Raw genomic sequence first — 11,708 nt, 5'->3', positions numbered from 1 at the left:
GCTTATCTTGTACTAGTAAAGGCTTCTGTATATTAACAACCAGTACATGGAATGAGTTCAGAAGAAATGGAGTTTGGGCAAATTTTTTTTAAGACTCAGCTTGGCAGTGACCATGTTGGGCTTGTGAAGAACTGTCCTGAGAGGAAGACAGACACCCCATACATTGTGGCTTGGGCAACAGCAGCAGCTAACATTCACTTATCACATATATGTCACTTAAGAACCATCTGTATGTTTTTCACTTAGTGAACTTGATCCCCACTCTTGGCTATTTTGGCTTCTTACCCGGCCATGACCAGCACAGACTTGACAGCTCTCATGCCAAAGTCATAGTGATCCTGTTGAGAGAGCTGTTCACTGCAGAGCTTATACATCTGAGTCATTTTTCTTGCTAATATTTTACTGGATTCAAATCCTTCAGAATATAGAATTACCTAGGAGAGAAAAGCATAATGTATTATGTATGAGATTTGATCTAATATTGAAAATAACACATTGACATGGTACCAATAAAGTCACAGCTTGAAGCATTACATCTCTCAACATTGTTACGTTGCTTCAACAAAGAAATATAAAGAATGAAGTGAAGTGAAAAAGTAATTTGCGACACAAAAATGTAGTAGGTGAGTAATTAATGGGGATGCTGGAGAACAGATTCTACTTCCTTCCCAGAGACAGTGATATGGCTGAGGTGATATCTCACTCAAGAACCAACAGTCCATTACTTGGAAGTATGTATATTACAGAGGTTGTATGGAGTTATGAGTCAGTACAAATGCAAAAATTGAGCATTTCCCCTCTGTCAGGGTGAGTGATATTAGGTGCTTCTTTTGGCTCCATGGTTATGATGACAAAGATTTGCAGTCTATATAGCTACTTTGCTTCTGACAAGTTTATACGGCCTTTTCAAATATATCAATAACAATAATGGAGGTGGACAGGGGACAGTGGTCATTGAAAACTTCCTCTAATCTAGTCTTTCCTAAACTCAGCAACGTTGCCCCTGGGAGATGCTGCAATATCCTGAGGGGACTTCAATGAATTGTGAGGGGGAAACTTTTTGTCGTTTGCTTACAAAGACATTCCCAAGGGTATGCCAAGTGTCTTTTTTTTTTGTAGGCCAAATAAACTTGGGAACCTCTGCTCTAAGTCATAATCTTCTGGAATCACAGCAACTGGTTTCTAACTCAAGATTTGGAATGCTGCAGAGATTTCTGACTGATGTCTTTTGTTCATTGTCCTACCAACTGTCCATTAGCACAGTGCTGCATGTCGCAGAGGAATAATAATATTTATTGGGGGGTGAAGTGGACACTCTGATAGGGAAGCTGGAACACTGTATGCATGGAACTATCATTAACAGCATTGTGAATCATGGTGCCTTAATAAAAATTGGGAAAAATATTCACAAAAAACAGACCCTGGCCATTTATTCTGTGATAATAGGAATAGTTCTGATTGGACTTTTTAATTTCTATAGTTACTTGAGTGATATAAAAATAGGTGAAGCATGAAATGTGAACAAAATTTGGAATGAGTTCTTCCAGGCTTTTCTTGCTTACAGTGTTAGACAATGAACAAGTCATTTATTGTCCCTGCCCAAACAGCATCAGCATTATACTGATAAAAGTTATTTTTCTAAAGGTAGGCCTACTTTATTCTCCTTTTTATTCCATATAGAATATTTTAAAGTATGATTTATATACAGAATATGAAACATTAAAATCTAAACATCTTTTAAATAGTCCTATTATTATAGAACTTCCGCTGTGCGGGGTAGGGCATTTGGCTTGCATGCAGCCAACCCGGGTTCAATTCTTCCGTCCCTCTTGAAGAGCCCAGCAAACTACCAAGAGTATCATGCCCGCATGGGAGAGCCTGGTAGAGCCTGGCAGGCTCCCTGTGGTGTATTCGATATGCCAAACACAGTAACAAGTCTCACAATGGAGACATTACTGGTGCCCGCTTGAGCAAATCGATGAACAACGGGAGGACAGTGCTACAGTGCTATCGAAGAACTTTATTACTCATGGGAATAAGTGTTGCTTTCTGAGAAATTTCATTCTAAAAGGGGTATTGTACCTTGCTGTGAAATGCAGAACTGAGTATGCTACATTTTTTTTGAGACATGAAATTATCCTATATGTGAACATTAATGATCACACAAACACCTGTGTACAAACCTACGAAGTTATACTTTGTGACTTATGCAGTTTATTACTTATAAGTAGACCTTAGCAAAAGTAACAAAAAGTATATGCAAAATTTAAAAGCACTGGTTCTCAGCTAGTATGAAAGAAAAAAAAACAGTTCCTTGGGCTTAAACCAAATTAAATATATTATTAGCTATATAAAGGGCAAATGTAATAACTAACTACTTTTCAACTGCAGACATCCAGGCTAATCCTCACCCTCCATTGCAATTAGTATTGCTTATGTTCAATATCCCTTGAATTTAGTCCTGTCCTGTCCTGTCCTCCCGTTAGAAAAAAAATAGATGAGTGGTAATATTTTTTCATAACAAATCCATACATTTTAATTCCTAGAGATGAGCTGATAATCTCTAATATATTGTCTAATTAAAATAATTGATTCATTCCTCTATAGGGGCCTACTATATTTCACATACCACTCAGCATTAGGGATATAACAGTTACAAACACATACACAAATGGACACAGATATACTAAAACAATCTAAGTGATAAAAGTTATGTCTACATTTAGCAAACATTAATGTTTAGCCTTTTCAAGGCAGCAGCCAGGAAGGTACTTTCTACCCCAATAGAATCAGATGGTAAATAAAAGAAACAAGTTGACATTTTGGGTTGCACTGTGAGGCTCACCTCTGCAATTAAGGCATAATTTGGAACCATCATGGCAAAGGGTCTAAAAAGGGATTTCAAATTATCCGGTAATTCCGTTCTGCCTGCATATCCAGGATTCATTGTGATGAACGCAGCACAAGTCATAACCAACTTTATTTCCCGCCCTTCAAACATAAACCTGGAGAGCTGTTTAAAGGAGAGAGAAAGTATACATGAACGCTTCTGCCGACATCTGTGATCCTTTCCCATGGGACCTCAGTGCAGAACTTGTGTCATGTTTTAAAAGATGACAGGTGAATCCTGGGGTGGGACATCAGGAAGTATTTTTCCTGATTCTGTCCACTGGGCTCAGGATTTCCCACTCTGCTTACCTGGTCCTGCCTTGCCCAAATTATCCATTTCCTGGCCCAGTCCCGCAGTCAGCAAGACTGCAATGATCTCTGGCACAGTAAGGGCCATTAAGCTTTCTCTTCCACTACTTTTTTTTGTATTTGCTAAGGAATTCTAACTGATCTTAGTCTTTGGATGGTTGAGGACCCACTGTTACTATTGTTGGAACTATCCCTTCTTTCACTGAAAAGTAAACATGTGCTGAGAGTCCATTCAGATGAGATGATGAGTTAGTGAGGCCAAAAGGCAAAAGAAACTTTTCCTGAGCTCTCAGGAAGCTCCTTGTTTTACTATATGAAGTAGTATCTGGAAAGCATGACCTTAACTGTTCAACAGTGGAGGAGTGTGTGAAACCTATTGGGAGCAATGCCCTAGCATTAGAAAAATGAGTTTGAGACCTGAAGGATGGAGGATTTCATGTAGATAACCGTATGAGTTCAAGGGAGCAGGAAGAAGAAATGGTACTTCAAACAATGATCGCTTATTCCTTTCGCTAAAGGCAACATGTAAGTCAGGCCAGAGTTCATGGGTCAGAATTTTGCATGCTAGGTTAAGGAATTTAGATTATGTTTCTTGAATGGGGAAAAGCATTGTTGTAAGAGTGACAGAATCAAAAATGACAGTGAAGAAGTTGAACTAATTACAAATAAGGGGCCCAGTAAGGAATCATTAGAAGTGATAAGAGCCCGAATTAGGGAGTTATTGCTAGAGGGAGACACCCAACAGATAAAATGAAAAGTACTTGGAAATAGCTTATGGAGGGAAGTTGACAGTAACAGGAAGAATAAAAAGGAATTCTAGATTTCTAGTTGGCTCACCATTAACAGACGTAATGGGGGCAGAGAGGGACAGACCAGGATGGAGCTGAGATGCTCCGGAGCCATGAGAAGTTAAAGGACAATACAACCAGACACCAGTTCTGCTACTACACGTGCTTGTTTGCATTCTTCAAATACAAACTTTTGTGCTTTAGTCTCTTTGTTTATTCCCAGGTATATGCTCTATGTCAGCCACCTACATGGTCAGTGCCCAAAGTGAGTATGAGCCTCAGTTACCTCCAGATGACCTCCTCCCTTCCTTTCACCTCATGTGGTTGTCCTCCAGTTGGAAATGCTTCAGTCTGTGTTCATTTTCTGTGCCTGTCTACCTTATTACCCACGCTTTGATCTCAGCTAATTGCTCAGGAAAGGGATATTGCATCATGAATGTTGCCATATCTGGAGTTCCCTGCATTTAACACATTCTTCCCTGGAGTATGTAGAAAAGAGGAGGGCAGTAATGTGTGGCTGAAGCCATATGTAGCTGAAGTATGTTGGAGTTGGAGTATGTAGTTGAAGCAGCTCAGACTTTTAGGGTCATAGAGAATTAGGTATGTATCTTGGTTCTCTGATGTCCCCAGAATGTTATTTTGTGATTCTGGGGATTGAGCCCAAAGCCTTACACAGCTAAGGCATGTGCACACGTCTCCATATCTCTTACCTCAGAAGTAATTTAACTCTGAACATTTACCACCCCTGTACCTTGGGAAAATGCCATCGTCTTACTTCATATAGGTATAGTGATATAAGTATGATGAAAGTACAGTGTGAGTTGCACAATTTAGCAGCTCACTGAAATCCAACTTCTGCTTTAAAAATTATTTTACACAGGTGTGAAATAAAATATTTAACAATGATGCTAAATATTTAACATAGTAGGGACCTTTCAATAAGAATAATCTCTGTTCGAGTACCAGGTTTTAAGTACCAGGAGGTTTACTCCATGGCTTGGAGGCCAGCTGCACATGCTGGGGGAAAAGGCAGCTCAGATAGAGAAGGGAGGACCAAATAAAGGGTGTTGGGAGGATCCTCCCGGCATGGGAGATGCGTGCTGAGAGTAGACTATAGACCAAACATGATTTCCACTCAATGCCTCTTTTGCAAACCACAGCACCCAAAAGGAGAGAGAGAACAAGGGGGAATGCCCTGCCACAGATGCAGGGTGGGATGGGGGGGACAGGAGGTGGGAGGGATACTGGTATCAGTGGTGGTGGAGAATGGGCACTGGTGGAGGGATGGGTATTTGATCATTGTATAACTGAAACCCAAGCACCAAAAATTGTAAATCTACAACTGTACCTCATGGTGTTTCACTAATAAAAATCTAAATTAAAAAAAAAAGAATGATCTCTGTTCTTAAATCTAGAGCTGTATTCATTGTCCCCCTTTGCTATTCCCCTTATGCCAAGGTCCTGAGGAAATCTGGAGACCTGTGGCAGTTAGTTATCAAATTAGCAGTAATTAATTACTACTTACTAATTATTAGTAATTAATTAATTACTATGAGGGGCATTCCAGAGGCAGGGTAGGGACTATTAGCAACTGGAGATAATCTTATCTTGTACAGGCTGAACATTACTTTATCCTTTGTCTCATAACTACATATATACCATGGTTGGGACGGGGTTCTCTGGTTCCCTGCCATCACCTTCCAAATACCAATTCCTTACCCCAAACTTGCAAGTGGGGACTAAAACAAATCTTAAGCAATGGGATCACTTTAGTATCTATTTGGTTTTATAGCCCAGTGAGATTTTGAGAACCAGGTTCCTCTTGTTCTCCCCAGAACTTCTCTCTGGTTTTTCCCATTAGCTGTAGGCTGAGCCTGGAGCCAATGAGAGACAATGGAATCTATAAGAAGCAGCATTAGGAAACTTATCAGCCACCATCAAAACAAAAAAGATGAAGAGAAGATGGAGAAGAGAGGATATGATATATGAGAGAGAGAGGAGAAAAAGAGGAGAGAGGGAGGAGAGGAAGGGGAGAGAGGAGAGAGAGAGACAGAGTGAGAGGAGAGAGAGCGAGAGCTAGAGAGAGAGGATTCCTTGCATGCAAGGACTGAGTTTCCCATCTCTCTCTCTCTCTCTGTTCCAGTTCCCAACACAGTTTCATAGCTATTTCCCTGTGTTGCTTAAGTGAGAAATGAATTTCTCTAAGTCCTACTGTGTGTATGACTCACCAGTTCCACAGGAAACATGGGATAGACAGGCTAGATTTAGTATTGTCCTTCCTAACATTGCAAATTCATTGCAAACTTAAAAAATGCTGCCCCCCCCCCCCCCGCCCCCAGGACAACTGCCTGGTATAGTACCTTGGCGGCTTTGGCATTCCTGATAGTGATGAGCTGCTGGGCGATGACTGACAGAACTTCAATATCAATGCGATTAAATTCATCAAAGCAGCACCAGGCCCCCGATTGTGCCAGACCACTGAAGAAGCGTCCCATCATCTGAAATTTAAACACTACTAGTTAGTTTTGTACTGCAGAGTAGATAGAACCCCTTAAAAAGTTCAATTCTGAGATTATTTTTTTTAAAGAGGGGAATATCCACAATTAAGCGACAGTTTTATGCAAGTACGGGGCTCTGACAGAATTCAGCACTTTTTTTATTTCACTTTTTGAAATTGACTTATCATTGGTTTCAGAAACAGAGTGGAACGCCTCTTTATCCAACAGGACTCACTGCACAAACCATCAGCAAAAGGACAGTAGCATTGTCCTGTTGTTCATCGATTTGCTCGAGTGGGCACCAGTATTGTCTCCATTGTGAGACTTGTTTTTGTTTTTGGCATATCGAATATGCCATGGGTAGCTTGCCAGGCTCTGCTGTGCAGGCAGGATACTCTCGGTAGCTTGCCAGGATCTCTGAGGAATGGAGCAATCGAACCCTGGTCAGCCACATGCAAGGCAAATGCCCTACCCGCTGTGCTATCACTCCAGCCAGAAAGAATAGTAGGCAGGTTTATTATAGGAAATTTTAGAGAGCGGCTCAATGAAGCAGGTTTGGTCTGTATGTTAGCATCCCAGGGCTGCTATTAGAAAAAAACACAATCTGGATGGCTTCAAACACCATCATTTATTAATTTATCGTTGCATAGTTCTGGAGTCTGAGAGTCTGAGATGAAGGTGCAGGGAGAACCATATTCCAAAGGATGACTGACAGCTGACAGCAGTGCAGGGCTATCTCGCACCTCTGGACCCCACCAGCAAGCAATAACATCTATGTCATTTATTTCTACCATTTAAATTTTGGAACTTTATACTAAAATTTTTTGTTTTCTGGAAAATTTTATTCTATTTTATTTATTTATTTATTTATTTATTTACTTTTTATTAGTGAAACACCAGGAGGTACAGTTGTAGACTTAGAAATTTTTGTGCTTGGGTTTCAATTATAAATGATTGAGTACCCATCCCTCCACCAGTGCCCATTCTCCACCACCAATTATTCCAGTATCCTTCCCACCCCCCCCCCCCACCTCCCCATCCCACCCTGCCTCTGTGGCAGGGCATTCGCTTTTGTTCTCTTTCTCCTATTGAATGCTGTGGTTTGCAAGAGAGGCATTGAGTGGCAATCATGTTCGGTCTATAGTCTGCTTTCAGCATGCTTCTCCCATCCTGGGAGGATCCTCCCAACACCCTTTATTTGGTGCTCTCTTCTCTGAGCTCCCTTTTCCCCCCAGCATGCGCGGCTGGCCTCAAAGCCATGGAGTAAACCTCCTGGTACTTATCTCGGCTATTCTTGGGTGTTAGTCTCCTATTTTGTTACTTTATGTTCCCCAGGTGAATGCAATCTTTCTATGTCCATTCCTTTCTTTCTGACTCATTTCGCTTAACATGATACTTTGCATGTAGTACCACTTGAAAGTAAATTTCATGACTTCATCTTTTCTAACAGCTACATAGTACTCCATTGTGTAGATGTACCAAAGTTTCTTTAACCAGTCATCTGTTCTTGGGCACTCAGGTTTTTTTCCAGATTCTGGCTATTGTAAACAGTGTTGCAATGAACAAACAAGTGCAGATGTGACTTCACTATACTTTTTTGCCTGTCTGGGATATATTCCCAGGAGTGGTATTGCTGGGTCAAATGGGATCTCAATTTCTAATTTTTTGAGAATCGTCCAAACTGTTTTTCTGAAAAAGTTTAATCATGCACAAGAGATGAAAGATGATACAGAGCACTCAGCTTAAACATTACCAAGATCTTACTGTTTTAAAAATACTTTACCACTTTTTGAGGTTGCAAGACATCTAAATAAGTCCTTACCATCCTGTGGTATTAGTACATGTTCAATTTTCCACAATAGCCCTAAAATTGACCTTGTTGGTTTGCTTCAATTAAGACTCAGGTTTTAAACATTGCACTTGGATTTTTTTGGCTTTCGTTTTTTGTTTGTGTTTGCTTTGGGGGCCACACCCCACAATGCTCAGGGGTTACTCAGTAATCACTTCTGGTGGTGCTCGGGGGACCTTATAGTACAGCAGGGATTGAACCTGGTTTGGCTGCGTGAAAGGCAAGTGCTCACTGTACTATCAATTCAGACCCTTAGTTTTGTTTTTCATTTTTTTTTTGGTGGGGGCGGGGGTGAAGTGTGGGGGCGGGGTGCGTGTGTGTGTGTGTGTGGCAAACTACCCATACCTGGTGGTGCTTGGAGCCAGGGGTAGCTCCGGACTATGCACTCAGAAATTACTCCTGGCGGTGGTCGGGAGACCATATGGGATGCTGGAAATCGAACCTGGGTTGGCCGCGTGCAAGGCAAATGCTGTACCACTGTGCTATCGCCCCAGCCCAGCAATTCTTCCCTAACAAAATCATCCTCATTAATTCTATTATTACCCAGAAACTAAAGGAAAGGTGAAAAAATACTTTCCGCCTTCCCCATCCACTTTCAGGATAATAAATTTGAGTTCCAGGGGTCTTCCATGGACATAATGAATTTTTGTGTAAAATGAAGTCTTTAATCTATTTAACTATTATTATTATTCTCTCACATTGTCCCATTTTTGACCAATGGAAGATTCTGCTTCTTACTAATTAGATCATAGTTATTTCGAACATTGTTTTGCATTGAGTGAAAACAAGATATTTCAGGATCATTTTATACATTTCCTAAACCTTGTGTCAGCTCCAGTTACTTTTATTAGGGAATATTTGAGAACAGAACTGGGTACTAAATGTGCTCACTTATCACTGGACTACCAATGCTTCTAAGCTTCTTTACAAACAAAACTAAGAAATAATATCTGTCTAGAGAAATGGCATCTCACCACATCCTCCTCATTACTAGTAAGTTTGAGCATCTTTATCAAAACCTGAGCTGCCAGGGTCTGATCCACGAAATTGTTCTATTTTCTCTTGACTTCTCTTTGTGTTGTTTTTAAAATTTTTTTGTGTAGTCTAAACTGTTCACTTGCCGTTATTCTCTCAGGATGGCATTATTTATTTTACTTTGGATCTTTCTGTGCAGCTTGAATTCGCCCACATGTAGCTATTTCTTGACTGAGGTGGGGATAGCTGAGCACCTTCTTCCCCTAATGAGAATTTGTGCTCCTGCAGAGTGTTTGACTGGGTGGCCTTTCTCTTTTTCTGAAGATCCTCTAAGCCACGGATTCTTAAACTTTTCCACTTGTGGCCCCTTTTCCCTGAGCAATGTGTATACAACCGCAGGTCATAGGTATGTAACATAGCTAGCAAGTATTTATGGATCAGCATTATAAGGAAATTTATTTTATGTGGCCCTCACACTTATGGCCTCATGTGGGTCCTGACATTCGAAAGGTGAGGGTCGAGACGTATTAAAGGCGTCTCAGTTTTCAAATTAGGGCTAAAATTTGATGCTAAAACAGCAGCTCTCAAGCAGTCCCCTGGGGATACTTGCAAGGTGAGAATTTCTTTCAGTGGACTTGCAAGGTGAAAGTGATTTTTGATTGGTTTGTTTCTTTATTTGGGGGCCACACCCGGTTATGCCCAGGGCTTACTCCTCATTCTGCACTCCCAAGATCATTGATAGTAGGGCTTGGGGGACTCTATGGGGTACTAGGAATGAACCCGGGTGTGCTGTGTGTGAGGCCAGTGCCCTCCCAGTTGTACTATCTCTGACTCTGAAAGTGATTTTATAATATCACAATGTCATTTGCCTTATTTATTCCCATTCTCTCAGGAGAAAAAGTTCTTCATATGGCTTCAGTTTCTATATCTTGTGAAACTGCTTCTTGTGAAGTTTTAACATAACTTTAAGGAAGAACATTGAAAATTATCTATAAAAAGTCTTGAAATATAGTGCCCTGACTTTAGAGTTTATATTTATTTAAGACTATATTTCTTTTCTGGTACTTCAAGTAAGATAACATGCTAACTGGAAACGAAAGTACACATTTAACATCTGGCTGGCTTCTAGTATAATAAACATTAGAGAGTTTTAAAATTAGTCAATGCTATTATTCTTTCTAAATATTTTTGTTCAGGAAAGTAGTTATTTTCTTCATAAAAATCTCTTTGTGTTAATATGTAAGAAATTTTTTAGTGGTATTTCAAAGAAGATTTAAAATTTAACAGTTTGGGGGCCAGCAAGATAGTACAGCAGGTAGGCATTTGCCTGGCATGTGGCTGACCCGGGTTTGGTCCCTCGGTCTGCCAGGAGTGATTCTTGAATGCAGTGTCAAGAGTAAGCCCTGACCACTACTGGGGGTGGCCCCAAATCAAACAAAACATAAATAGATAAATGTAACAATTATAATTTCAAACATGGCAAATGTCAACAAATACATCTTACATATAGGAACAAGATATTTTTGGCAGTCCCTATAAGGTATAAAGGGTCCAGTGACCAAACGCCTTGTAACCACTGTAGTGAAAAGTCTTACCATGATTTCTCTGCTATATATTTCATCTTCAATACACAACTTTGAATTGCTCATTTCTTATTATAAATGTAGTCTTAGTTTCTAAATTTTGCTGCTATTCTATTTAAAATTTTTTTATAATGTAAGTAAAAAATATTTTTGTTTTAAACTTACAGACATAATAAGATAAAAAAAAATTTTGAGAACCCAAATCCATCAGAGATTAGGGTTTACTCCTGGCTCTCTGCTCAAGGATCACTCTTGGAGGGGTTTGGGGGACCATAAGTGGTGCTGGGGATCAAATCGAGGTTGGCTACATGCAAAGCAAGCACCTTATCTACTGTACTATCATCCCGGTGCCCAGATTTTTAATTTTATCGCCATTTGATACATCCTCCCCTGGTCCCCTGGTCTTGGTCCTTACCTGGATCACTCAGACTACCTTTGTGTTGCCTTTTCTTCATTTTAACCGGCCTCGACCCATTCTCTCTTTTTTTTTAGCATCATGGTGTAAGTAAAGAAAGCCACACAACACTCTTATTGACATTAGTGTTCAGAAGCTAGGGTTGTACCTTGTAGTCCAAACCATCAGAGCAATTGAAGACCACACACTGGATAGCAAGAGCTTTTGCCAGGTCTTTGGTTGTCTCGGTTTTCCCTGTGCCTGCAGGACCAGCTGGTGCGCCTCCCAGGTCAAGCTGCAAAGCTCCCATGAGACAAAGGTAGCAGCGGTCCTAAAGGAATTCAGTCATTACAAAGAGAACTGACATTAGCTACAGATGCCTTAGTTCTTTCCTTTCCATAGTCAGAGGAAGGGGTAACTGTT

At 40.4% G+C, this 11,708-nt stretch overlaps 1 protein-coding gene across 1 annotated transcript in view; it reads right to left on the bottom strand.

Moving 5' to 3' along the window:
* The window catches only part of DNAH6 (dynein axonemal heavy chain 6), a 211,933-nt gene that overhangs the window by 110,968 nt on the left and 89,257 nt on the right, over window positions 1-11,708 (bottom strand). Inside the window, exons 29-32 of the mRNA XM_056115431.1 lie at window positions 11,455-11,616; window positions 6,347-6,484; window positions 2,846-3,013; window positions 286-434 (exon numbers count right to left, since the gene is read on the bottom strand). Of these exons, the coding sequence (XP_055971406.1) occupies window positions 286-434; window positions 2,846-3,013; window positions 6,347-6,484; window positions 11,455-11,616 (617 nt within the window). The remainder of the gene's footprint in view (window positions 1-285; window positions 435-2,845; window positions 3,014-6,346; window positions 6,485-11,454; window positions 11,617-11,708) is intronic.

Source organism: Sorex fumeus, unplaced genomic scaffold, assembly GCF_029834395.1.
Source record: "Sorex fumeus unplaced genomic scaffold, SorFum_2.1 ptg000003l, whole genome shotgun sequence".
Lineage (NCBI taxonomy): Eukaryota > Metazoa > Chordata > Mammalia > Eulipotyphla > Soricidae > Sorex > Sorex fumeus.
This window is presented reverse-complemented; position numbering and strand designations above follow the sequence as displayed.